This window comes from Kockovaella imperatae (genome assembly GCF_002102565.1).
Source record: "Kockovaella imperatae strain NRRL Y-17943 chromosome Unknown BD324scaffold_4, whole genome shotgun sequence".
In the NCBI taxonomy this organism is placed as follows: domain Eukaryota; kingdom Fungi; phylum Basidiomycota; class Tremellomycetes; order Tremellales; family Cuniculitremaceae; genus Kockovaella; species Kockovaella imperatae.
In genome coordinates, this window is record NW_019028944.1 from 310,124 (window position 1) to 336,463 (window position 26,340).

Below are 26,340 nucleotides of genomic sequence, written 5' to 3' on the forward strand. Positions count from 1 at the left end.
AGAGATCTGAGATTTCGTCCGATCCGTAGATCTAACAAGATCTAACAGAGATGACTGATATTTGGTACATAAATCCTCAGATGCGCGAACTTTCAATCTGGACGTCTTAACTTGAGGTGCTAGATTAGGAGCCTGATGTCAGTCCAGGAGTCAATTGTCAGACAGGTCGAGAACGACAGCGGTAGGTCTTCCAAAGACATCGGCAACGCGTTGAGGAATCGGCTGACCCTGTCTGTAGATGAGCTCTTTGACAGATGTCTGAAGGTCCTCCTCGAGGCATTCTCAACACGTGAGTAACGGTTCGCTCACCTAGAGAGCCTGCTACGTCACTTTGGGAAGGGCTGACATATCTCTCAACAGATCCTTTGCTGCTCATGAGGAATGGCCATGATCAAGAGCTGATCGAGCTAGATATAGCGCAGGGCTTTGCTGGGTCCTTCGCCAAAAAGCTAGTCTATGTGACTGGTCACGATGATCAGGATATCTCAGCAGTAATGGGTATAATGCTTCCTGTGTGAGTCGAAGTACACCGAGAGCTTTGTGGGTCGAGCTGAAATCTGTACTGTCCTCTTAGTCCTCCCAAAAAGGAGCCAGAGGAGCAAGACAAGAAGGAGGAAGCTATCACCAATCCTGTCGTCATACCAGCTGTGGATGATCGAGAAGCGCGACTGAAGAAAGAGTATGAGGCAAAATGGCCAGAACACCTCAAGAAGTTCATCGAGACCGAAGTGAGTTGAGTCGTAGACTCAATCTGGAGTCTGGCTAGTAGAAACGCTGACTGAGTCTCGTCTCCTCCTCCTCCTCCTCCTCCTCCTCCTCCTCCTCCTCCTCCTCCTCCTCCTCCTCCTCCTCCTCCTCCTCCTCCTCCTCCTCCTCCTCCTCCTCCTCCTCCTCCTCCTCCTCCTCCTCCTCCTCCTCCTCCTCCTCCTCCTCCTCCTCCTCCTCCTCCTCCTCCTCCTCCTCCTCCTCCTCCTCCTCCTCCTCCTCCTCCTCCTCCTCCTCCTCCTCCTCCTCCTCCTCCTCCTCCTCCTCCTCCTCCTCCTCCTCCTCCTCCTCTAGTTTACCGACCGTTTCAAGGAGCTCAAGGCCGCCATAGGGGATGAGATATGGACCAACAGCCATAAAGTTGCCATGGTTGGGACTTCGCCGTCCGCTCGAGGGAAGGGATATGGTTCAGCCTTGATGCGCAAAGTGATGGACTTAGCGGCGGAGAAAGGAAGCTGGGTCCTTCTTGTCTGCTGGACGCAAGAGACTGTGAGTTGCTCCCAAGCCTCCCAGATCTCTCAAGCGTCGACGGTGCTTCGCTGATACGTGTATCTTCTAGGCCGACTGGTATCTGTCTCTGGGGATGAAGATCGAATATGAATGCGATTTCCCAACGGTGGATCAGAGCAAACTGCATGCTTGGTATTTCACTTGGAAGGCACAATGATGTATGCATATATGAGGTCGTTCGCGACCAGGATAAAGCATTGACATGATACTACACGGGCCGTAACTCTCGTGCTTCTGTCAAAGACCTTCATGAACTCGGCTCCTTCGCATCCCGCTCGACCCATATTATCATCCGGTGTCGGAGAGGCAGTATGAGAGACCTTGCTTTAACCCCTTACCTCATCGAGATCACTCAGAGGCTTTCTTTGATTTCCGGCGCATGCACGAATCACGAGTTTCCATGAGGTCAGATACGTTCCCATGACGGTAGATACTCACCCCAGATCCATATGCGACGCCGACCCGCTTACCCTAAACAGATCTACAGATCTAATTGACTGGATCTGCCACAGGGTATTGGACTGACTAGATAGATAAGTAGCATGATCGATTTATGGCCTACGCCGGTCCTGGCCTGTCGCCAGCCTGACTCAGTATGAGGACCCCTTATCCAAGAGTTCGACACATTGAAGGGTACAGCGGTGAGTTCCTGTTAGAGGTACCGACCGATATTCAAGATTGACCGTCTCTTCCAGATGAAGCCTTCAACGCGTGCCTCAAGGTTCTTACAGCAGCATTTGCCGATCGTGAGTTGAGGCACATGATCTGACCAAGACAGGCCAGAACGACCCCACACAAGGCGAACTATGCTAGACTGCTGACGCCTGAACCCCACAGATCCATTCATGCTGATGAAAAATGGGCATGACCCGGAGCTTCTGCGGCTAGATCTGTCCATTCCAATAGCCAGCGGGTTGCAAAAGAAGCTAGTCTATGTCACTGGCCACAATGACCACGATATCTCGGCGGTCATCATCATTTCCCCACCAGCGTGAGCTCACACAGAGTGTCTGTGTGTCGATGATTGATATACCTGATGGTAACGAATGCCTGTAGACCGCCCAAGCCTAGTGATACGACGGTGAAAACCTCGCCCCAGCTTAACTCTGATAACGAGCCGGATTATGCGGAAAAAAACAGGGAAGAGTACAAAGCAAAATTGCCAGCTTATATCAAAGAGTACATGGAGACAGTCGTGAGCTGGGAAATGACGATACCGGGCGATCTTCTCACCGCTTTGATACAGAAAGCGGAGGACTATAAAGAATTTGTCAAGACCATCGGCGAAGAACTTTGGTTAGGGGGCTACAGGATCGGCGTCATAGGTACCTATCCATCGGCGCAAGGTCAGGGCTATGGTTCCGCCTTGATGCGTGAGATCATGAACATGGCGGCCGAAAAGAAAAGTTGGATCGCCCTGGCAAGCTGGACTCATGATACTGCAAGTCATCCTTAAGGTACCCTCCCCAAGCATGTGGCTGACCTCGCCGTAGACATTATGATATGAGTCGCTCGACATGAGGATCATTCATGATGGGGAGGTCCCTACGGTGGATAAAAGCCCGTTGCACAGGTGGGCTCTGACATGGAATAAGTGACACGCATAATGAGGATTCTGCCGCTAGTAACGGGCCCAGAGAAATATCGCACCACATAGGTATCAGACGTCCACTGCTACAGGCATTCACTATCCATGCATATCCAACCTCATTCATGCTCAATATCGCATGGTGCTAATCACAGAAGCCTGCCGCTGCTGATGCCGTTCGTAAAGATTGCCACGTGGCTTAGTCATGAGACGCGGTTCGCGTTGAAAAAGCATTCTCTCTTGATTCATGTTTACATGTTGGTATTGTAATTTGAATACCCTTCTAGCGGCACGCTTCATCTTCTGATTCATTTGGGAGCTACATTGGTGGATTGGCGGGAGACTGGAACGTATCAAACGTTCTCCCACGTCTTGACCATCCTCCGAGTGTGAACACCCATCATGGACGGCGCACCACCACCAGAGGAGGACTTTTCTCAAATACCCATTCCAGAAAGGAGTCAACACAAAGTATGTGTGGCCCAGAATGCTCGGAAATGACCCAGCACTGACCTTGTCGATCGCTCAGAATTGGAAGGCGAGGCTATCAGCCTATAACGATGTGATTGCAAAGGCGGCCAAGACAGCCTCAGATACCGATCCGTTCTTTAGACCATTCGTTTCAGATGGATCATTACTGTGAGTGCTCACACGATGAGGACTGCATGACATCGCTCATGGGTATGTCAGGAAGACATGGTGTACAGATGCAAATGCTGTAGCTCAGGAGAAGGGTATAGAAGCGGTTCTTGCGATCGTGCAATACAGTGGGGAGAGCAGTGCGAGGTTAGTGCTCCGCGAATCCCTCAGCACCTTGATCGCTGATCAAATCTCAGGACCCGGTCGGATGTCGTCCCGAGCTTGGTGGAGAAGTCTCTAGGTGCCAGTCGTGCTGGAACCAAGCGGAAAGGAATGGATCTGTGTGGGATGTACGTCGAGGTGGAGAATACAGGGGATGGGGTAATCGTGAGTCGGTGGCGCGCGATTGTTGCTCCGCCGAAGCTCATACGTGCCCAGGGCGACATACTCCCTGGTCTCGATGCCAAACAGCCAAAAGTCGTGGCAGGCTGTGTAGCTTGCCTCAAGGAGCTCGTCGAGTAGGTCGTCGCGACCCTCTGGTGGGAAAGTCAGGTGGCTCATTGACATCCTTTACAGATCATTCGGCGGCCCGTCAGTCGGAAATATCAAGCCCATCCTGAAATCCCTCTCTAAAATCTTCGGTCACACTGACAAGACTGTTCGAGAAGAAGCGACCGCACTGGCAGTGGCGCTCTACTTATTTCTGGGACCAGCATTGCAGCCATCTTTAGCCGATCTCAAGCCCGTCCAATTGACAGAGCTGCAAAAATCGTTTGATTCGTTGGACGCTGCGGGCAAAGGAGCTGGAACAGGCCGTCCAACCAGATTCACTCGGAAAGTCCAGAGAGATCGGGATGCGGCGGATGCATCAGGAGGCGGAGGGGATGCAAACGAGCAGAATGAAGCGGAGGCTGTATCCGTTGATCCCAAGTCATTCCTCGATCCTGTCAACGTCTTGTCATTATTCCCCTCGGATTTGGATGAGCGGCTCTCTTCTAGCAAATGGAAAGATCGTGTGGAAGTCTTGGAAGAGTGCAACAAAGTACTGGCGCAACCTGCCAATGCGAGGATCTCAGAGTCGAATGTCGACTCTTATGGCTCCCTAGTGACGACGCTGGGGTCGAAGTGTAAATCGGACGCCAACATAAATGTGGTCATCGAAGCGGCCAAGCTCATCGAGGGATTGGCGAACGGGATCGGCAAACCTTTTGGCAGATTCCGAGGCTCGGCGATGCCTAACATGTTCGAAAGGTTGAAGGAGCGTAAGCAGAATGTGGTAGATGCCTTGGGCAAAGCACTGGATGCTATGTTTGCCACTGTGCGTGAGATCGCCCTCAGACGCATCATTGCTGCTGACTAATTGTTGACAGGTGCCGATTTCCGACATGATCGATGATGTGCTCGTCGCACTCAAATCGAAGAATCCTCAAGTGCGAGAGAACGCCCTCAAATTCCTCCACCGGTCCCTGTCTACCACGACGACTGCTCCCTCCAAGGACCAGATTCAACCTATCGCTCAGAATCTTGTCACTCTGTTGGGTGACTCTACCGAACCAGTCAGGGCCAGCGCTGCGGATTGCTTAGGCACCATGATGAAGATCGTCGGGGAACGAGCTTTCAATCCTTACATCGAGAACGTCCAAGAACTACAATTGACAAAGGTCAAGGACGCGTTTGCAAAGGCAGAGATTAAGTACAAAGCGGCAGGCGCCGCGAAGGCTCCGGCAGCTAGACCAGCAGCTGGGGGACCAAAGCCATCGGTGGTGAAGAAGGTGAGCAATCATGTTGAGCGTTTGCTTAGACACTTAAGGCTCCTGCTCCTGCACCTGCACCTGCTCCGGCGGCTTCGAGTGAATTGCTCGATGACTTTGCGCCTCCTGCGCGCGCTCCCCCTGCGCGATTCGCCCGGCCAGTGAGTATCTCGCCTAAGTTCTTGGTTTTCTGCTTTACTGACGCGGTCAGGCTCAGCCGAAGTCTGATTCTACTACCGCCGCTGCTGCACCTCCCTCTTCTCCGCCTAAAGCTGCTCCTGCTCGGCCAGTCCCCGCGAAACGGCCTGCACCGGTTACTGCTAATGCCAAAGCCGCGCCGGCCGCTAAGGCGGGACCGTCAAAAACCCTTGCGATCTCTCCGTCCGAGCCTGTCAAATTTAAGATGTCCCCAGAGGATGCAGCTGCAAGAGCTGCTGATGACATCCCTTCCAATTTCCACACTCAGCTTGCCGATCCAGCTTGGAAGGTCAGGCTGGAGGCCGCAGAGGAGATGATCAAATGGGCTGAAGAAGGAGGAGCAGAGAAGGTCGACAGCGAAGTGCTTATGCGCTTCTTGGCCAAGACCCCCGGTTGGGGGGAGAAAAACTTTCAAGTCTCGGCAAAGATCTACCAAATCATGTGTGTCATGGCAGAAAAGAGTCCTTCATTTGGAAGGCCAGCTATCGCCTTGTCGGTCGGACATCTGTCTGAAAAGCTTGGCGACATGAAGTTGAAGAAGCCCGCGGGAGATGCTCTGACGATATACGCGGAAAAGACATCGCTGGCGTTTGTCCTCGCTCAAGGTGGGTTCCCCCGTCATGCTCATTGACTGACGTTGGCCCAGCCTATGAGCCCATGCTCAAGCAAAAGGCACCGAAGGCTCAAGCAGACGCTTTGACCTGGATCAAACAACAGCTCACCGAATTTGGGATTGCTGGTATCCCCCTTCGGGACCTGATCTCCTTTGTCAAAAAGGGTCTTCAAAACCCCAATGCCATGGTACGATCTAGCGCGACTCAAGTACTCGTTACTATCCGAGTGTTTGTTGGTGCAGATATCAGCGGATTCTTGGAAGATCTCAACCCCCAACTCTTGTCGACTATCAACGGCGAGTTCGACAAGGTCGCCGGTCAGACGCCACCAGAGCCTACGAGGACGAGTGCAGATCTACAAGATGCCACTGGCGGAGGCAAGGGCGGTGGAAAATCCGGTGGTGCCGATCCATTGGACGATCTGATCCCTCGTGTGGACCTCGACAAGCTCGTCTCCCAAACGTCCGTGGTTGCCGACTCAAAGAGCGAGGCTTGGAAAGTCAGGAAAGATGCCTTTGAGGCCTTGCATGCCCTTCTGGAGGTCAAATCGAATGGGAGACTGAAGCCGAATATGGGTGAGGGATACAAGATGTCCGGACAGGATCCGGTATTGACGAGCATTTAGGCGAGATCGCTCCCGTACTCAAGCGCGCAATGGTCGACACGAACCTCTCAGTCAAAATGCTGGCGCTCGGAATAATCTCCAAGATTGCCATCGGCATGGGTCCTGCCTTTGAGAAGCATGCCAGATTCCTCGTGGCACCTGTCGCTGGTGTGTGCGCTGATAACAAAGCCACTACACGAGCAGCTGGTGTCGCCACGCTCAATGCGATGGCTGATGGCTGTGACAGCTTAAACCCGATGTATGCGGGTCTCGCGACTGCACTGGAGACGAACAACCCTTCATTACGGGCGTCAGTGCTCAGCTGGATGGGCGAGAGATTAGCAGCTAGTCCTCCTGACAAGGGCGCAGATCTTGCCCCCCTCGCTGCGCCTAGCATTGCGTGTCTGGAGGATCGAACAGCAGATGTTCGGAAAGCCGCTGGGCTTGTTCTACCTCATGTCGTCGCGAATGCAGGGTACGACTTTGTCATGGATCAAACTACGAATCTGAAGCCAGCGTCGAAATCGACCATTGTCCCTCTCATCAACAATGCTCGTTCGGCGGGCGGACCATCTACGTCTGCATCTGCTGCTTCTAGCAAGACACCTGCTCCTGCTTCACCTGTATCCAAGGTCAAGGCACCAGCTCGACCTAATGGCTTTGGCAGTCCGAAGCCTGCCCCTGGCAGGTCCATCGCCGCACCTTCTCGCCCTGCGGGACTCAAACCAACAGGACTTGCTGCTCGACCGGCAACGGCGACGACCGAAGACCGTGCGACCGGCATCGCTCGGCCCAGAACCCTGGCTCGACCCACTCCTTTGGCTCAACCTGCTGAACTTGCACCGCCTGCAATGGGCGATTCAGACCGCGCTTTGCCCTTCGTCTCTGCGTCAATGGATTCCCGTGCTCATCGCTTGAAGAAGGATACTGTCAGGTGGATTCTTGAGGCATCACCCAAGCCCGATTTGGCAGAATACCTGGCTTTACAAATGGAGCAGGTTGTTTCACCAGATCTGTTTACCGCGTTGTTCAGCAAAGATCACCGAGCTGAGGAGGATTTCATGGCGGGACTGGCGGTCTTCGCGGACTTTTACTCGGATGCAGCAGCTTCGACTTTCGGTCTCAGCGACGAGGAGGCAGCCGTGATGCAGTTGGCCAACGTCGATTTGGTATTGAAGTATGCTGCTCTCAAATTGCTGGCAAACAATACCCAGCTCGGTGTTCGGTGTCTCGAAGTCATCTCCAACGTCATCGATACATTGGCGCGGCACAATGAGCGGTTCTCAGATACTGAAGCCAAGCTTTGGGTCCCTGCTCTGATCATCAAGGTATGTTCCCACCAGCCATCGTGCGACTTGACTGACTGTGGTCACAGCTCGGCGACTCCAAATTCGGCGCAAAGCTGGCACCCATCTTTGAACATTTGGACAAGGTCATCGCTTCTTCCCAGGTCGTCCAGTTGCTCGTGGTCTACGGTATCGACGACAAATCGGCCGGCAAGACATGCAAGAACGAGTCTTTGACTTTGATCGAGCGGACATATCGGAAGCGAGGATCGATCCTTCGCACGAGAGATGATCGAGGATTCTACGAGTCGGTCGCAAGGTGCATCTCGGATGGCGGTACACGGAACGCTGCGTTGAGCTTGATGGCGTGAGTCGTTTTGGAGGAGGCCTCGTCATTCCCCCACTGATCGTCTCCAGTCTGTTGCAGCTTCAAGGTGGCTCCGCAAGTCTCCAGGCTGTCATCGATGCCATGCCTCAATCGTCAAAAGATATGCTGGATAATCGGAAGAATACCATGGCTTCGACGAAGCCCGTCTTGGCTGTCTCTGCTTTGCCGAGGTCCATGGCGGCCGCAACGGACTCTCCGGCCCGCAAACGATCGCTCATGCAACCCAGCGCTGGTCTGGCAAAGACTCCTCGCGCCGTGATGCCGCAGGGGGAGAGCTCGCCTATCTCTAGAGGTATTCCCAGAGCGGTTGCCTCCCCAGCTGGTCGCGAATCTCCTTCTGCCATTCGTTCAGATCCTAGAGTATCGCAGGCCCCTCGGACTGGTGCGACTGGTCCGCTGAGGATACATGGTGAGAGTGATATCTTCGGTGCTGGACCCTCCAGGCCGGCGGTACACGCACCGAGTCGAAGTATCGCGACGGCACCATTACCCACCCGCCACTTGGCCGACTCTGGTGACACTGTGATCTCCGCCATCAACGATATCCGGAACGAAGATCCAGATCGGTCTGTGGATGCCCTCAAAGTCATCCAAAGCATGCTGGGCTCTCAACCTGATATATTCATGGACAACATCCAGTCCCTGGTGGATGCGTTGCTCGATGAGCTGGACAGGGCATTCACTCCTTTGCAGAATCTACACGACTCTCATTTCTTCCGATTGGTCAAGCATATCCTGCAGACCTTTAATGCGTTCTCTACGAATCAAGAATTGGTCCGACGATTAAACTATGACGATGTCTATTCCATTCTGTCTACTCTGACCCTTCACATGGTCCAGGCTGATCCGATGGGCGGGAACATTCAAGAACTCACACGATTCATCAACATGCTTCTCATTCAACTGCTCGCTGCCCCAGAACGCAAAGTCGTGTTCAAAGCCATGTTCACCTTGCTCCTTGACCTCACACGAGACTTTGGCGTCAATCGCACACCGCCAGAAGCTGAAGCTGCGGCCCACGCGGACCTCGTCATCAAGTGTCTCTGGAAACGATGCAAGATTCTAGACGATGATTTGAAAAATGGCCGTATGGCCGCTGGGACCCTACTAGGGATATTGGAGGAATTCATGCAGGCTATCCCGCCGGCAGAATATAGACGGAGAGGAATGGAGGGTGTTGCATTGGGCGAGATGCCCCTGAGAACGGTAAAGGCGGTGATTCAAAAGATTGTTTGTGAGTGCAATGACGGCACACGAGCAAGGCAAGGCAAGAGCTGACGGGAGGGGCGCCAGTCTACGCGAAAGAGTCCGGGCAGGAGATTTATGATATCTTATTGATTCAATTTGGAGACAGGGCATCTGATACCATGGTATGTGGGCTTCAGCAAACGAGATGGCTGAATCTGACGATATCGCAGATTTATCCTTATGTCTTCCGCTTGGGTACGTGATTTCATCTTGTATTTTTTGCCCCAGATTGACCACTCTGCAGCTGGCCTAGAAGCGAATCGTCCTACTGCGAATGCTGGCGCGCAAAACGGATCACGGCCGGCAAGTGTCGTTGGACAAGGCCGCGTGGTTTCTGGATCGAGCGGTTCTGAGCCTGGTTCTTCGTCGCCTACAAAATTTGACTCTGAGGCTGAGCGATTGGTCCGGAACATTCACGTCGGACAGCAGGAGAAGGTGAGGAGCGCAACGGGCCCTTTGGTTATCAGAGCTGATCACTTTTCAAGCGCATTGACGAGCTGTACCAATTCATCCAAGCTGCTCCCGGTAATGAGGCCGAAGTCCAAGCGGCTATGACCAGCCTCTTGTCTTTGCCTGTGGCGACCTTTATACGGCGAGCATTGGCATCGCGAGGCGTAGGAGATGAGGCTCAGTGTGGGTATTGGCGATCTTGAGATGCTGCGCTTTGAAAATTGACGCCTTTCCCCACAGCCCCGTCTCACAGCGACAAGTCATCATCGAAATCTCCTCCTACTCGCCCTGACTCTCACCATTCCCGTGCAGCCAAGTCTGGGATGACCAACGGCGCCCGCCCGACATCCTTGAACGTTGACAAGGGTGCATCGACGGAAGATCAATTGGCTCAGTACAAAAACTTTTTTAATCGGGCGCCTGGAGTGGCGGGATCTCTCTCTGGCAGTTTGAACTCGAGACGGCATAATCCATCGGGATTGGAGAATGATGGCGAGAGATTAGAGAGGACCGGCGTGCCATTGAATGAGATTGCACCTCCGCAGCAGAGGATGATCTGAGTAATGCAGTAGAATTGTGGTAATGGCCCGTGAATGGAATGTACGACGACACCTTGATCATTGGGATTTTGTGGCACTTTCTCTTTGTGGAATTGTGTGGCGAACACAGTACCAGAGCAGTGCCCAAAAGACTGGCGAGTTTCAGAGGACAATAAGAATGCGCATGTTAGCAGCGTGTGTTAGCGGCGCATAGAGAGATTGGGGATCGAGCTGATCTGACGTGTCCGTGTTGTGTGTTGTTGTGATCCCGTGGCGAGAATGAAGACTCGCTTCAAATTTCGCAACCTCATTTCGACCGAATCCAACACGGTGAAGGAATCTCACACACATCTTCATCCATGACACTTTGACCGTTCTTAGCAACCCACCCAGCTCGACATGTTTTGATTCAATTCTCTGAGCCTCCTGACTCTCTTGGCGATAGCTCCATCTACCGTTGATTCTTACAATGTCAAGAGCACTCAGGCTCCATAAAGGTCGGATAGTGTCGATCTCCCCGGAACCATGCACCTCAGCATCCGAACCACCTATCATTCTGCAAATTGTATCTCGAGCCACCTCGGATTCGTCGGACAGTGATAGCGACTCTCAACGTATGTCTTTTGCGCCTTCAGCACGACTTCTTTCGCTGACCGTTCCCCTTCAATGTAGCTGGAAGCCCTGTTCTCAAAGTCAAGCGAGCTCGTCTGACAAGTTGGGGTGATGCTGCTCAATGTAAGATAAGACTTGAAAGCACGTTGCTGACTCATCAACTACATAGCATCTGCGAGCTCTTTGACGCCTCTTTCCCCTTTTCAAAGCCCTGCGATGCACCTAAAGATCCAGTCAACAGGGCTTCCTCAGATGCTACCAACGCCACCCGCTACAGCTTCCTCGACTACTCCGCATCATGATCGTCCCACGCCGTCAGATTCTTGCATTTCCCACTTTGCCTCTCCACTTCTAGTCGAGGTCAGCGGAGAACCCTCCATCAAATCTGAATGGGATGAGGACAAAACAGATCAGGACCTCATCAGTGGTCTCCGACTTGAAGTCCAGGAGCTGAGAAAAGATAAAGCGATTGGACAAGAGGAGATCGCTTCACTCCGTCGACAACTGAATCGACCTGAAAACCCTGTCGCCAATGACAAACAAGCTTCGGATGATACATTTGATCTCGATCTCAAATCAAAGGGTATGCTCCATATGCAACAACACTTCGCCCATGCCCTTTTCTTCAGCATGGTCATCGCTTCTCCCATCCCTTCCAGGCCGGATGCGCTCGGCGATAGTCTTCAAGCCTTCATCGACGAGCTCAGTAGTCTCGCTTCTGCCGTACATCCCTCTGGTCTCACTCCATCCTCGTTCTTTGAAAAGGCATGGATGGTATTGGATCAACTCCAAAATGCAGTCTCCACCTTGGGTCCGGAATCGATTAAATTGGCTCTCGAAGACTACAAGGCTGGGAGGTTCGATCCCATGAAACTTTCCTACGCAAAAGTTGAGCAGAGTGGTCCTTCCAGTCAGGCGGCATCTATGGATGTGGACGGACAAGTGAGGGAGACTTCAGGCGCACATTCCACCTCAACGCACGAGGAAACTCAGCTTCTGAGGGCTCAACTCCTAAAAGAGAAAAATGAGATGTGCGTCATGCTTAATCGGGACATCTTACGTGAGAAGATACGAGCAGACTCAGCAAATCGTAGCATCGCGTCTCTCAACGCACAACATGAACAGGATGAAGCACGACGCATCCAATTGGAGGACCAACTAAAAACACTCAACAGGCAGTTGATGTCCTCGCATGGGCAGATACTGACCTTACAGAGCTCTCTCGCAAAGACTCGAACGGGACCCGCTCAGCTACCACAGTCCACAGCCACCTCGACACACAATGTGGCAAGGCTGGAAATCGAATTAGAGTCGAATAAGGCCGCTCTCAAAACCGAGATTCGGGAAAAGGTCAAAATGGAGTACCAATTGACTCGAGAGACGGCTTTGAAAGAGGAGCTGCATTCCAGATGCCAGGCAATGTTTACAGAGATGGGCACGTTGCAGAGCTGGTTGGTCTTCTACGAAGGATGGTACAGAAACGCTGCCGAGCGGGGCGCGGTCCCTCGGTTCCCTGATACGCAATTGAACGGTCAGCCACTTTCACAACTCCAAGCACAGCAGCACCCAGCACAGCATACAAATATCCTTCTCCAGCAGTCGCAGCAGCTGCAGCACGTCGGGCAGCAGAATAGGCCTGACCAGCAGAAAGAGACCGGCCCAGTGTCCCAATCCTCAACTCAGCACCTACGACAACCATTTGTGGCGGGATATTCGGCCCATCCGCCACAACGACAACAGCAGCAGCCGCCATTGCTATCCCATACGACTGGCGATCGGAGCCTTCCTCTTAGTCATCATGGCCCATCAAGGGAGGTTGTTGGAAGTCAGGATCAGCCTCGGCCACTGCCGAGACAGGGCCTTCAAGCAAGCTACCTCCAGCCCATCGCCCCGGAACCAGGAATCACCCAGCATGCGACATTTTCCGGCGCGCCGTCCAACCAGCAGACGGCTTTTAAAGCGGGTGTGCCTTCCTCAGAGCTCGTCAGTCAATCGATCATGGATCATGCACGCCAGAAAGCAGTTCAGAATGCTCACCTCTCTCGGATCATGGCCGTGCAAGAGGCGTCAAGAAGCGCTTCGGAGACACCCTATCAAGCTCTGGGCGGCATCGCAGCTGTGCCCAAACCGCAGGTTGAGCCCAATGGTTCGGCAAAGGAGCGTGTCTCGACATCGCGACATCACCAAAGTACGCAGGTGACTTCGCAATATCCAGAATCATCAAAGCAGACTCCGGACCCAGCGCAAAGTCTGGTGTTGAACGGTGGTAGCGATCAGGGTGAAGGGCCCACCAGTGTCGGGTCTGGATATTCAGCGGCTGGGAGCGGCAGTCTCCCGAATGTCGGACCTATCCGACCTGGAGCTGGGGCTGAATCCCAAAAGCCAGCGACCACACAGCAGGCTTTTGCGAAGCCAAGCGCCAATCAGGTTCACAACATCGCGTCTTCCTCAAACAGAGTTGCGGATTCATTAGCTTGGTTGCAACATAGCCCTTAGAACGCCTGTCGATTGCGTTTCAACAAAAGCAGCAATGCTGGCCGCATTGTGTATACATTCGAATGAGATCTCCATGGTCGAATGGATGAAGTAATGAAGATCTGGGACGAGAGGTCGGAGGGTTGCACTCGGTATCGGGACTTCCATATTGTACAAATAAAAATTGTACGTATCTTGTACATGAGCCACCCTGTGTGTGTATTCGTCCCGGTGGACACATACCTCATGTACATCCCATGACAGACCATGCATGGGTCATCTAAACGTGCGTACTCGTACAAAATGCGGAGAAATGCCCAGCAAGCTGGGGTCTACCTCACATGCGCTCAATGGGTGTCAAACTCAGAAGTCGCATGGCAGAAGCCAAGACTTCCCTGACTTGAATGTACATGAACAACCTTGCTTTCGCCTCTTCCTCGGGTGCACCTGAGACCTTGACGGTTTCCCAAGCCGAGCCGACCAAGTGACCTAATCGGAAGCACCAGTTGACGAGTTGAGAAGGTTCCGATTGGACATAGGCATTACGAACGGCGGTAGGGTACAAGGAGAGATGATATATCATATCGTGGATTTTCGGTTCGTCCAAGACGCTGAGATCAATGTCTTCCACTGAGGAGGCCACTGGAACGTTTGGGTTCTTTCGTTGAACCGAACACAGTCGGACGTGAGAGTATTGGATGAAAGGCCCAAAGTCGCCTTCAAAGGAGGTACATCGTTTCATGTTGAAGTCGTAATCGTTGACCCTGAACAGAAGGTATCAACTGATGCCAACGCAAGAGTTAGTGACGCCGGCTTACCTCTTCCCTGACATGTCCTGAATCTTAACGGCTGTCTCTCCGATGATCCTACTTGTAGTCTCTGGATCCTCAATCTGTGAGTATTTGACATCGTTGCTCCTCATTTGCTCGTGCATCTGTTCCGTAGCCTCGTCTAGGATATCGCTCAGGAAGACAACTGTTCCTTTACGAGTGGACATGCCCTTGACCAATCCTATGTGGGGATGAGCAAGCAGCTCAGGAAGGTACAGCACCCCTTCACTCACCAAAGCTGATGTGTTCGATCTTCCCTGCCATGGGTTCTTCCATCAACTCCAAGGTCTTGAACAGTTGGCGGAAATGCAAAGCCTGAGCAGCTTGCACAACGATGATATGCTTGTCGAATGGCCAAATCTTGAACTTGTCATGTGCTCCACCCAGATCACGGGTCAAGTAGATGGTCGTACCGTCTGAGATGGCGCTCAATACAGATAGACGATCTCGGACGATCTCACGCACCTCCTTTACGGATGATGGCTCGGTCCATCTTCCACTTGGTCAAGTCGACCAAAAGAGCTCCTCGGTCATCACATGTGAGCTTCTTCTCTTCACATATCCTGATGGCGCGCTGCATTGATTCCGGGTCGACCTTACTTTCTCCCCAAAAGACATCGAAATGAATGTTGAGTCGCTCATACGTCTCTTTGAGCTTTTCGATGGACAAGTCACGGAATCGGGCCCATTGAGCGATGGCCTTGGGATCACCTTTGAGACTTGTCAGTGCTTTTTCTGACCGTCAAAGATCTGACACACCATCCTCCATGGCTTTGAATACTCGCTTGGCCTGAGCATGAATTGTGTTGTCTCCATCAGTCACTTCTCCCTTGTTGAAACGCTCAATCTCATCCTTGTTCTCATTGTTGATCTTGACGTAGACGTGGAAAAGGTGCATGATTGGGTCCTTGACCAGCTCTTCTTCACTTCCGTATTTATCGAATCCGACTGACAAGAGACCTGTATTGCGTCAGTACTGAAATCAAGGTTCCAGCTCTGGTCTCCAACCATATTGCGTGCCCCAATCTCCGAGATAGTTCAATCGAGTCACCTTCCATCCCATCGCCTCATGCAGATTCGCAACGACAGCACCGATGATTGTACTTCGCAAATGTCCAGCATGGAAAGGTTTGGCAATGTTTGGTGAGGAGAAGTCGATCAGCATGTGCTTGCCCTTGCTCTCATCGGTTGTGCCAAAGGCGAAAGAATGGGACGTGGGGTTTTCGCGAGCGTCCCGGGCCATGTGACTGATGGTACGCAGCATGTGGTAGGTGAATCCAGTTTTGCTAGAGATGTGTCAGTACGGGCATTGCCTGGACAGACTGAAGAATCCACTTGAGAGTGAAAAGGAGAAAAGGACCCTTCGTGTTGAGGGCGGAGAGAGCATTGGAAGGTTTGAACTGCACTTCATCAATCATAATCTCTTGCTAGGAGCCCTTTGACCCACGAGGTCGACGACCTTCTTCGCCCATTCATCAGGCTTGCCTCCTTTGTGGAATCGAGGAATGGCGACAGTCAAGTCTGCGTCCTTTTTGCCTGATGAAGATGAGCTTGCAATTTGACGGGCTTCAAGAATAGAGGCTCACCGACATCCACGGCGGGAAAGATCTTCGCCGGATCCATATCCCAGGCTTCGCCGACCACTTTCGCCACTGCGAGCCTGAAAGCATCCATGGGTTGACGTTCCAAGTCAACTCCAGCGACTTTAGGCAGCTCCGGGAGCGCATAGCGAGCATTGACGGCCGGGTTAGGTGCGGAGGTAGATGATGTGGCTGTTGAGTCTGCCATGTTGCGATACAAGTGGGAGATTACACGGCCCTGATTGTATATGCGAGGTTGAGATACGGGTATGAACCTCCAGAGTGAGGTTGATATCCGCGTTGTGAAGGGGTGGGCTGGAGCTGAACAGGAGCTCTAGGTGCTTGCTTAGCTGTGCCACTGGGGTTGTATGAGACGCTGAGTACGTGAAGCTGCGTGTGTTGTCGCCTTATGTGACTAGTTGCTCTGGTTCGACCACAGTCTTGAGGTATGAGATGAATCGTTGCTTGCAATGTAGCAGCAGCATTTCAACCAGTGGACTCGAAAAATCCAAAAAAATCCCTTGTTCGTTATCAAAACGGGGGGATCCAATAAATGAAGTGCCCGCCGCAGCCGGGGCATCTTCCATGACGATGCGTGTTCATTCATGGCGCTGTACAACTTGCTCGGTCTACTCTTTGGGATATCATAATCGCAGCGATCAAACTTGCTGCCCGTTCAGAGGGCTTGACGGAAGGGTTGGATGAGTTCAGACAACTAGATCACAAAATTCCAGCCAAAGTCGGCAGAATCACCTACCATGGCGCACCAATCCCCGCTGATAGCCATACCTCGTAAAACCACCAATGATGTAGACTGGGCAACTCCCATTCGTGCCATCATCGCCAATTCATACGGAGAGAGTCCGAGCTCGTATACTGAAGAGTGCAGCGTTCTCCAGCGGTGCAGGCAGGATGCAGTCAAAGGCGCTGGCAGTGACGCTACCGGTGAGTCCGTGACGTGGTACGGTCTAGATCGTGACTCATCGTCTCCAGCTCGAGATTTGCTGTACAAATACTTTGGACAACTTGAGCTCTTGGAGTTAAGGTTCTCAGAGATGAAGGTGCCCTTCGCTTGGTGAGCCTTTCTTGCGGACAGATAGCTCATTGACTTCCAGGACCGATGCCTTTACTCTCAAATCCACTACACAAACCTCTCTCGCATTCGAGAAAGCTTCCATCATCCACGTACTCGCCGCCGTTCTGTCTTCATTGGCGTCTGCTGGGTCTAGAGCAGATGGGGAAGGCATCAAGCGCTCCTATTTCAACTCTCGAGCCTCAGCCGGCATGCTGACATACATCAATGACAACTTTCTGCACGCACCTTCGAATGATCTCAGCCGAGAAGTCGTGCAGCTCTTGATTGGTATAATGATGGCACAAGCGACGGAGATCTTCACAGAGAAGCTGATTTCAGAGAAGAAAGCCCCTGCGTTGGTCTGTCGATCCGCCAATCAAGTCGCTGGAATGTACAGTACCGTCGTGGACGACATGAAGGAGTTCCAAGGCAAAGGGATCTTTGACCGAAATTGGCTCAGCGTCTTACAAACAAAAGCCAAATTGTTCGCCTCCGTGGCTCAATACTATCGGTCGACTGGTGATAGTGCAGCTGGGAAACATGGAATGGCAGTAGTGAGGATGAAATTGGCCGATTCCTTGGCTCAGGAGGCGCAACGATCCGCCGGCCAGTTCCAATACTCTTTTGTTTCTACCGCGACTCCAACTCTGCCGCATGATGCTGCTACCAGCTTGTTCGAAATCTGCAAGGCTCACGCATCGCTGTGTGCGGAAGCGAAAATTCAAGTCAATAAAGACAACGACCTCATCTACCACGACATGTTGCCTTCAGAGGCATCTCTGCAATCCCTCGAAAAGCTTCCACCTGCGGCCCCGATTACCATCCAGGAAGTCTACAGCAACCAGGAAGTCTCCAAGCTGATCGGACCAGACATCTTTGCTCGACTGGTTCCCATGGCAGTACACGAATCCGCATCCATGTATTCAGAGGAGAAGGCAAAGCTTGTGCGTGCGGAAGTTGAGCGAGTCGACTTGAGCGAAGGAGAGATCCGGGCGACTTTGGAGCATCTTGGCCTACCCGCACTTCTGACGTCCTGGAGAAGGCTTGCGAACGATGATGAGGAGGGCGAGGGAGATGTAGAGATCTCGGGCCAGCTTCGCCGATTGGCTCAGGACATTCAGAGTGGTGCGCCGCTGGACAGCCTCCTCCGTCAACTCAACAGTGAACGCGAAAAATGTGAACGAGACCTGCGGGAGCTGAACGGCATGCTGGATAGTGAGAGCCGAGAGTGCGAACGGATGAGGGTGAGTGGGACTTTGTCGGATGTGAATCTGACTCTCGGTGCAGGTCAAATACACCCCCCAGTTCACTCAATCACCATCCGGCTCAAGGACTGCTCATTATCGGAACACCATCACTGCCAATCTGGAATCACTTACTGCTGCTGCATCGACAGACCAGCAAGTCTCGGCACTGTGGAGGGAGATCCAACCTCAGATTGGCGTTTTATCCGGAGGCGAGGCTCAGCTTCGCCAGACGGCTCAACAAGTTGCATCGGGTCAGGCACCACCTTCCACACCGCAGGGCGCGAGTCTGCTCGACTTGCAGGATGAGGAGATACCATCCAAGTCTGGGCTGAGCGAAGCTGAAAAGGATGAGCTCAAAGTCATGGCGTCTCAAGCTCAGGAAAAGCTGGACCGCCTTGGGAAGATCCGCAAAGAGCGAGACGACGTGCTTCGTGACTTGAAGGAAAAAATTCAGAACGACGATGTGTCCTCGCTCTTATTGCTAAATCGCCGATCTCAAGATGTTGAACCTCAACTTTTCGCCAGCGAGCTGGAAAAGTTCCGTCCGTATCAAGGTCGGATCGGCGCCGCCATTTCAGCTTCCCAAGAAGCGCTCAAAGACTTGTCAGAGATCATTGATAATGTCAGTCAGGGCAACGGTGTCCGTCAGAGACAGCGCGGTCAGAAAGAACGACAGAAACGGATTCGAGATTGGGAGCGATCCCTCGAAAGGACAGGAGAACAGTATAGTGAGGTCCGAGCTGGCGCTGGAAAAGGCCTGTCGTACTATGAGAGCTTGACTGTGGTGATCAATGACCTTTCTCGCGAGGTCAGAGAATACATCAGGTCTAGGGATTCAGAGAGGAACAAAATGGTCGCGGAAATTGAGACTCGACAGAGGATCAGTGGAGGATCAACTGGAAGTGATTCCCGTGGTCTCGACTCTTCGATGGCTGGATTGTCAATCTCTCGTTCGCCATACGCGTCACCTCCACCTCCTCCTCCCTCAGCAGGATCGAGTGGATACCCTTCCTTGACACCGACGAGCCTCCCGACTCCGCCTGGTCATAGCTCGACACCTCACTTTCCGCCTCCACCTCCTCCACCTGCACCAGCCAAATCGCCCTCCAATCCATACGATTTCAGTAGCCTGGGTAACCTGCCTTCAGCATTCTCGACATCATCCCACCAGCCTTCTCAACCCCCGCCACTGCACTCGTCATATTCATCTAGCTCCTCCAGCTCTAACCCTTACCCAACGCCGTCTGCTCCTCATTCGGGCTATACTTCTCCACCGCCTCACTCTTCTTATCCTCCTCCACCTCCTGCGAGGAACCCCTCGGCCAATTACTACCCTCCTCCATCGTCAACGCCACAAAGGCAGACTTCCGGTTCTTATCCCTCATATCAGCCCCCTCCTCAACAATCACATTATCAGCCGCCTCCACAGACATCTTATCAACCTCCTCATCAGCCTCAGTCTCAATATGCTCCTCCTCCCCCACAAACAACGTATCAGCCGCCATCTCAACCACAGTATCAGCCGCCGTCCCAACAGTATCAGCCGCCACCCAACCATCCAGGCTCTCGGCCCCAATATCATCCTCCCAGCCAACATCAACCTCCCTATCCTTCTTATGCCCCACCCCCTTCGCGGCAGCAATACGGGCAGCAGCAGCAGCAACAGCAGCAATATGGCCAAGGAGGCTACCAGTACCGTTGAGATACTGGGATTCCGACCCCTTCCTTTGGCAAAGGATGCATACTGTGTATGTGCTGATGCGGGCTGATTCTCATTCAACGTAACCTGTCCATGATACACAGATCCATTTGCTAGCTGACGAGGGTACTGACTGTCGCAGCAATCGTGAAGTTGTGTCTCGAATCGAATCCTACCTAAGTAGCACGTGCCAACATCCTGAACATGCCTTCTGACGGGGCTCTCGGTGTCCCAAATGCGGGCCAAAGGACTCGTACAGAGTGCGTCGACTTTGCACATTTTCAGAGCTCGGAAATGCCCCAGGCTACGCTCGGTGCGGACCTAGGACCACTGACCAGATGTCATGGATGGACCTTCCTTGGCGGATAGCCTGGGTGGCTGCTGTGGTCACTCATGCTCCCAGTGACCTAAGTCGGGGAGAATATCGGCAGAAAAGTTTAAGGATCTCCTTCTTCTTCTACTCCTCACTTTGGCCATCCTCATCCCGCTGACTTCCTTCTCATGCTCACGGTCTCCCGAGCCCCCTTGATCACCGCAAGGAATGAATTGAGTCAAGGTGTCGCACCTTGTATCCTTTCATGGGACCCCCTGACTATCCCGCATTCGGGCTTGATGTGAGTCCGTTGAAACTTGGATCGCTTTCCCGGCTTCACTTGGCTGACTGGTCAGGTATTGGACCTCCTCACCGAGTAGGATATAAGGCTGTGAGACAGAAATGATCATCGTTCTTCCTTTGTCTGCCTCAGCGACATCGGAGACCACCTCCACCCTCCCAAAAATTGGAGCGAGGTCGCTGACTCTGCCATTGTAATCGATTTTCACAGCACGATGAGCACGATGTGGCACACGGCTCAGCATTTAGTCGACAGCCCCGCACCACTGGAAGAGCACCAAGGTGAATTTTGACCCAATCGCTCATGTCATTGGCTGACTGTTCGACTGTCGCTCAGTGTCCAACTTCTTCCAGGTCGTGCCGCCTACACCGCGGCATGCACAGCACCAACAGGCTGTCATGAACAACATGAGGCACGCATCATCCCCCTTGTCGAACGGCACTCATGGCGTCGTCTCGTCGTCTCCCCCAACGGCCGTCTCGACTGAAAATCTGCTTCTCCAGCCGTCCGACTCGTATGGTTTACGAAGTCATCGATCTTCCTTCTCGGTGGGATCCATTGACTCTCACATATCCAACGTGTCTGGCTTCTCGGGCCAATGGTCTACGATCAGTTCTTCCGAGAGCGTGGCGGATTCAGACGATGTCTCGACACGGCATTCCTTTAGCAGACAGCGACACGGCAGGCAAGTGTCTTTATCAATCGATCCAAAGCTTTTCCAACCTAAGGACAAGGGCTCTCAAGCTGGGTCTGAGACGGACGTGCTTGATAGAGCCGTCGATATACCGGATGAGAGCAATGTTCCAACTGCCGTACCAGCCTCGAAGAAAGTGAAGACCAAACCTGCACCAAAGAAAAAGTCTGCCAGCAGTATGACGGCCGAGGAGAGGAAGAAGGTCAGTCATGCGAGGAAGGTGAGTGGGTTCCAAGGACACGAGGACAAAAAAGTAGTTCGTCCCTTGATCGTCATCGTAGCAACAACCTGATCACATCCCTCGGCCTCGAAACGCCTTTATCCTGTTCCGAAAACACGTTGTGGACTCGAAGCTCATCCCTGCGAGCGTCGAGATGAGACATCAGAATGTCAGCATTATTACAGCCAAAATGTGGAGCGAGGTACGTGGGACCACCTTATCAGTGGATACCGCTGAGATAGGTGGCAGGCTCCTCCAGCTCAGAAATCTCACTTCAACGAACTTGCCAAGAAAGAAAAGGAAGATCATATGCGAAAGTGAATAGACTGTCACGCCATAGTATCGTTCCTCTCGGACTGACGCTCCATCGACAGATACCCCGGATATCGATATCAACCTGTCTATCGCCGCACCAATGTCATTCGCCGACGGGTAAGGAAAGACGAAGCAGAGGAAGAGAAATGTCGATCAGTCGCGGAACTCCTGCTGAAGGGCAAAAGTGGAGAAGCGCTAGAGCAGGAGATCAAGGAAAAGATCCAGCGTGGCGAGCATATACCAACTCCAAAGAAAATAAAGTAAGTTACAATCGACGAAAATTCGTATAGACTCTCACAATTGACACGATGAAGAGCTCCAGCGATCAAAGCGGACTCAGCATCGGAGCTGTCGAAAGGTGCTCTTCGAGCACTGCGAGCACAAGCACGACACGATTCTGTAGGTTCAGGGGACTGGTCTGACTTGGCTTCCCGTGCCAATTCGCTTGATCCCGATGGAGAAGGCTTGACGAGAGCAATCACGAGGGAACCGGGAGCAGATGTAGACGGATTCCAAGATTACGACTTTGCCCGTGCTGCCGGACATTTCGGGTTGGCCCAGGATCCAGTGTACGGATACTCGGATGGCATGGGGTATGTACATCCTGCTCTAGGTGGTGAAGGGTGGAATTTTGGGCAGCCAGAGCGGAGTCAGATGGAGGCATTCGGTGATTGGTCAACGGGTGAGCGAGCAATGGCTCTGTGGCCATACACTTGTGTTGGCTAACGGCAATCTCGTACCAGAATACCCTGATCAGATTCCGGGGTATGCGTACCCTCAGCCGCAGACACAGACAGACTATCAAGCGTTCGATGCCACCATGCCGTTCTCAAACTTTGCTCAAGACAATACTCATTCAGGATCTTCCGTCTCATCAACTTCACAGCATCTCGCAGGCCAATTATTGCCCGATATCAACAGCTCTCAAGGGATGATCAACAACAAGGTCTCGACCGACGTCTTCATGCCTCAGGCTTTCCCATCACCTACTTCTGTCTTATATCCCGGAATCGGAACCATGCCAAACAATGCGAATGGACCGACTGGCCGTCTTTCCGCAAGATGGGATAATACCCATTTCACCCTGCCTCCATCCCATGATATCTCATTCGGATCGATAGGTATGACTATGGATTCGATCGACATGAGTTTTCCAATGCACATGGGCATGGGACTACCCATCGGTGTAGTAGACGGCAGCGCAGGAAACGATCAAGATGCCATGCTGAATAATTTCGGGGCTGCTCTAGCTCAGGCCGACGAGATGGCGGAAGGTGAATGGGAGCCATAGAAAAGCACAACGCGGACATTTGTGGCAACAATGCATGTATTTCTATCTAGCCTTCTTGCTTCGATCATCGGCCAATATATACCTCAGAATAAAAGGCGAGACGTGCTCATCTGCCGAATCATACGATGCATCACACGACTCGTTCCTCTACGGATCATGCAGTGCACATCTAGGATCCACCTCCAAGTCATGGGATCTACCATCTACTCTCGGGACCTCTTCTTCTGACCGGCGCCGGCTGATACAACCTTTTCGACGAGGACGATGCCCTCCTCCTTCTCCAAGCGTTCTCTAAACATGGCGCAGGTCTGGAACGGGATCATCAGCCAATGACGGATGTTCGTATACAGAACGTAAGACTCACAGGCTCGTCGTATGGCTGGTGAACACCAGGGCTGTTGAGCTTGCCCTCGAGTAGGAATTGGACAGCCATACCGCAAGGTACACCGACCAACTTGGCCATTGCCGAGTATCCGTTGACCTCTCCGTAAGCCTCCAGGGTCGAAGTCCTAGTCTCGGTCTTGCCGTCTGCCCATTCGATCTCAAATGTATGTTGGAGCAGGACGATGTCGACCTCGCCAGGTTGGAATTGACATTTCTCCTCGAGGAGAGCAGACAGAGTTCGCATGATGGACCCTCGAGGTGAGATTGGCTCGTCAGAGAACAGTCCAAGATCGCGGCACTTGGAGATGACAATGGCGAGTTGCTCAGGTGGCACGGTCTGTAGTGACTCCATCTTGGCAACAACGGCTCTGTGACATTCTCGTCAACATGGGCGATTTTCAAGCAGTTCCATGCTCACTCTTCAATCGGCTCGACACCGAGGAGCTTGGCAGTCACCTCGATCCACTTGATCGGCTTGGACTCCCGAGCAAGGGTCTGATCCGGAGTGTCGTCGAGGAAGCCCATCTCCTTCCACGCCATGACGACCTCGCAGAATCCACCGAATCTATCAAACTATCAGTTCATCCTGATGATGGCGGTCGTCAGCCGCTCACCTCATCGTACCTCGGACAAGATTCTGAACCTCGGGAATGTTGTAGAACTCTCTGAAGGGAGTAGAGTCTCGATTGGGGTAGCAAACGAGGTTGTAAGCAGGGCTGAAGTAGTATGGCTTGGCGGAGGCCCTGTCAACGGTAAGCGCGGCCAAATCATACGCACAGTCCTTGAACTTACATGAGATCCTTTCCGGCAACTTCGGCAATCTGTCCATCCTTGAGGTACTTGCCGTCATTGTTCAAAGCCATGAGCACTCCGACGGGAGACCAGGAGAATTTGTACCCGAGGGCATTGTTAGAAGCCTGGAGAGCATCAGCGAATCTCCTCGACAGGTCGCGTCATACTCACTCTGGGTTCGGGAAGACCACCACAGTAGCTGAGGAAGCTCTTGATCTTTCCTCCAGCTTTGTGAACTTCGTCAATGGTCTTGATGGCGTACAAGTGGTCGACACCGGGGTCTGCGAGCGATCAGAGGTGCCTATACCTAAGGATGCGACACTCACCAACGCCAATTTCGTTGAAGCAGATCAGTCCAGCATCCTTGAACTGCTGATCTAAAGCCTTCATGGCACGGTTGACGTAGGAGGTCGTGACGACGTTGCACTTTTCGGCCAAGGCGGCCTCCATGACCGAAGCGTGGTAAGTGTATGGGACCAAGCTGACGACGACATCGTGGCCTTTGATAGCCTGTCTAAGTGCGTCGGCGGACGACACATCGACAGACATTGGCGTGGCATTTTTGATGTTGGCGCAGAGCTTCTCGGCAGTGGCATAAGTACGGCAGGCAATGGTGAGTTCATGGTTGTGCGCTGAGATGTAGTCCGCGGCGGGTCCAGCAACCATTCCAGATCCGAGAATCAGGACCTTCTTCTTTGAGGTCTGGGGTTCAGGATGAGGAGTGAGTTTAGGAAGGAGGTTCTGTCCGTCTTCGAGCATGGCTCGGCCGAATTCAGGAAGAGCAAGGAAAGATCCTCTGTGCACATCGGCGTTGTAGTATCGAGTGTTTGGAATAGGTCGGAGAGGGGTCTTCACATCGCGACCTTCAGCTTTGGAGCAGACCATGATACCAATCTGTCCAGCGGGGTCTGACAATAGTGAGCTCACGCACATGTGCTCGGAGCGCTGCACTCACAGGTGGGAATGGTGGTGAAGGCGTACTCGGATACGGCAAAGGTCTTCTTGCAAGTTTCCTTGAGGTTCTTGATCAAAGGCAAGTGCATCCAGATACACTCAGCCTGAGTGGAGATGTGTCCGTCCTCCTTGAGAGAGTCCTTGAGCAGCTGGAAGTATTTGGGCTGGAAAAGAGCTTCGGCGGGTCCGACAGGGTCTGAGGAATCGGTGATGATGACGTCGTACTCATTCTTGTGCTCAGGGAGGAACTTGAAGCCATCTCCGATGAAAACCTCGACTTTGGGGTCTTTGTAGCAGGATGACATGTGGGGGAGGTACTCCTTCGACACCCGAATCACAGCCTGGCCGGGACTTCAGCGACGGTGTATGACAATCATAAATCACTCCGCCTACCTCGTCAATGTCGCACAGAGTGACCTTCTCCACACTCTTGTGCTTCAAGACCTCCCGGATGACACCTCCATCACCTCCACCAATGACTAGAACATTCTTCGGATTCGGGTGGCAGTTCATGGGCAGATGGGCGATCATTTCTTGATATCTAGGCGTAGGTTTGAGCTTAGACGCCTAAGTTCGACGGGATGGACGGGCTCACGAGAATTCGTCACGCTCCGTACACTGGATGACGTTATCGAGGACCAAAACATTTCCATATGTCTCAGACTCGAAGACGAGAACATCCTGCAGACGTTATCAGCTTGGTTCTTGAAGACACTAAATCCCGCTCACCTGGAAAAGAGACTGCTCATGGTGCAGAATCTGTTTGACCCTAGGCATAGTCAGCTACCATAGCCTCGTACCAGAACAGTGGATTATCCCTCACTTGAGAGTCATAGCTTGACCTAAAGTGCCATTTGATGAGCATTCCACCACTACAAAGGAGGAGGAACAGAGCAATGTTCAACTCACCTGGCCATTGCGAGTTGATTTCTCTGAACCAGCCGTCTGAATGTCCGAACGTCAGCGCTAGATGCGGTGTTAAGCCGCCTCACTACTCACCGACGATAGCAGGATGAGTCTTTGGAGCAGGCATGGTAT

The 26,340-nt window shown here is 52.6% G+C and overlaps 8 protein-coding genes across 8 annotated transcripts; 6 read left to right on the top strand and 2 right to left on the bottom strand.

Moving 5' to 3' along the window:
• The first annotated feature begins 6 nt into the window (after positions 1-6).
• On the top strand, positions 7-1,453 carry BD324DRAFT_620234 (hypothetical protein). The gene is made up of 6 exons (XM_022015261.1): positions 7-181; positions 239-289; positions 361-514; positions 575-728; positions 1,060-1,254; positions 1,325-1,453. The coding sequence occupies exons 1-6, from the start codon at positions 136-138 to the stop codon at positions 1,430-1,432; spliced, it is 708 nt and encodes a 235-aa protein (XP_021872201.1). The 5' UTR covers positions 7-135; the 3' UTR covers positions 1,433-1,453.
• A 216-nt stretch (positions 1,454-1,669) lies between these two features.
• Positions 1,670-2,984, top strand: BD324DRAFT_620243 (hypothetical protein). The gene is made up of 6 exons (XM_022015262.1): positions 1,670-1,916; positions 1,971-2,021; positions 2,113-2,266; positions 2,332-2,470; positions 2,522-2,716; positions 2,769-2,984. The coding sequence occupies exons 1-6, from the start codon at positions 1,871-1,873 to the stop codon at positions 2,775-2,777; spliced, it is 594 nt and encodes a 197-aa protein (XP_021872202.1). The 5' UTR covers positions 1,670-1,870; the 3' UTR covers positions 2,778-2,984.
• Positions 2,985-3,113: 129 nt separating this feature from the next.
• On the top strand, positions 3,114-10,605 carry BD324DRAFT_620255 (armadillo-type protein). Its single transcript, XM_022015263.1, has 18 exons — positions 3,114-3,334; positions 3,393-3,502; positions 3,554-3,649; positions 3,700-3,829; positions 3,881-3,960; positions 4,019-4,760; positions 4,813-5,214; positions 5,253-5,354; positions 5,405-5,996; positions 6,038-6,580; positions 6,631-7,937; positions 7,985-8,262; positions 8,313-9,517; positions 9,577-9,653; positions 9,702-9,726; positions 9,776-9,966; positions 10,017-10,164; positions 10,222-10,605. Exons 1-18 carry the CDS (start codon positions 3,266-3,268, stop codon positions 10,539-10,541), a joined length of 6,417 nt encoding a protein of 2,138 aa, XP_021872203.1. The 5' UTR covers positions 3,114-3,265; the 3' UTR covers positions 10,542-10,605.
• Positions 10,606-10,989: 384 nt separating this feature from the next.
• BD324DRAFT_680033 (hypothetical protein) lies at positions 10,990-13,628 on the top strand (the record flags this gene model as incomplete). The annotated part of the gene is made up of 3 exons (XM_022019063.1): positions 10,990-11,134; positions 11,193-11,255; positions 11,302-13,628. 3 exons carry the CDS (start codon positions 10,990-10,992, stop codon positions 13,626-13,628), a joined length of 2,535 nt encoding a protein of 844 aa, XP_021872204.1.
• Positions 13,629-13,860: 232 nt separating this feature from the next.
• On the bottom strand, positions 13,861-16,489 carry BD324DRAFT_620258 (arginine-tRNA ligase). The gene is made up of 9 exons (XM_022015264.1): positions 16,024-16,489; positions 15,885-15,973; positions 15,773-15,837; positions 15,446-15,723; positions 15,197-15,397; positions 14,903-15,148; positions 14,671-14,853; positions 14,426-14,618; positions 13,861-14,371 (listed from the first exon to the last, which is right to left on the bottom strand). Exons 1-9 carry the CDS (start codon positions 16,223-16,225, stop codon positions 13,945-13,947), a joined length of 1,884 nt encoding a protein of 627 aa, XP_021872205.1. The 5' UTR covers positions 16,226-16,489; the 3' UTR covers positions 13,861-13,944.
• Positions 16,490-16,623: 134 nt separating this feature from the next.
• BD324DRAFT_680035 (BRO1-like domain-domain-containing protein) lies at positions 16,624-20,094 on the top strand. Its single transcript, XM_022019064.1, has 4 exons — positions 16,624-16,962; positions 17,011-17,092; positions 17,133-18,336; positions 18,380-20,094. Exons 1-4 carry the CDS (start codon positions 16,776-16,778, stop codon positions 20,039-20,041), a joined length of 3,135 nt encoding a protein of 1,044 aa, XP_021872206.1. The 5' UTR covers positions 16,624-16,775; the 3' UTR covers positions 20,042-20,094.
• A 772-nt stretch (positions 20,095-20,866) lies between these two features.
• BD324DRAFT_649662 (hypothetical protein) lies at positions 20,867-23,172 on the top strand (the record flags this gene model as incomplete). Its single annotated transcript, XM_022018032.1, has 7 exons — positions 20,867-20,933; positions 20,989-21,566; positions 21,628-21,768; positions 21,816-21,883; positions 21,941-22,141; positions 22,196-22,563; positions 22,625-23,172. The coding sequence occupies 7 exons, from the start codon at positions 20,867-20,869 to the stop codon at positions 23,170-23,172; spliced, it is 1,971 nt and encodes a 656-aa protein (XP_021872207.1).
• A 203-nt stretch (positions 23,173-23,375) lies between these two features.
• Positions 23,376-26,335, bottom strand: BD324DRAFT_641521 (Saccharopine dehydrogenase-domain-containing protein; the record flags this gene model as incomplete). The annotated part of the gene is made up of 14 exons (XM_022017425.1): positions 23,376-23,480; positions 23,537-23,924; positions 23,975-24,121; positions 24,171-24,299; positions 24,349-24,473; positions 24,520-24,629; positions 24,675-25,256; positions 25,304-25,643; positions 25,696-25,843; positions 25,898-25,983; positions 26,032-26,071; positions 26,126-26,144; positions 26,212-26,247; positions 26,302-26,335. The coding sequence occupies 14 exons, from the start codon at positions 26,333-26,335 to the stop codon at positions 23,376-23,378; spliced, it is 2,289 nt and encodes a 762-aa protein (XP_021872208.1).
• Positions 26,336-26,340: the final 5 nt, after the last annotated feature.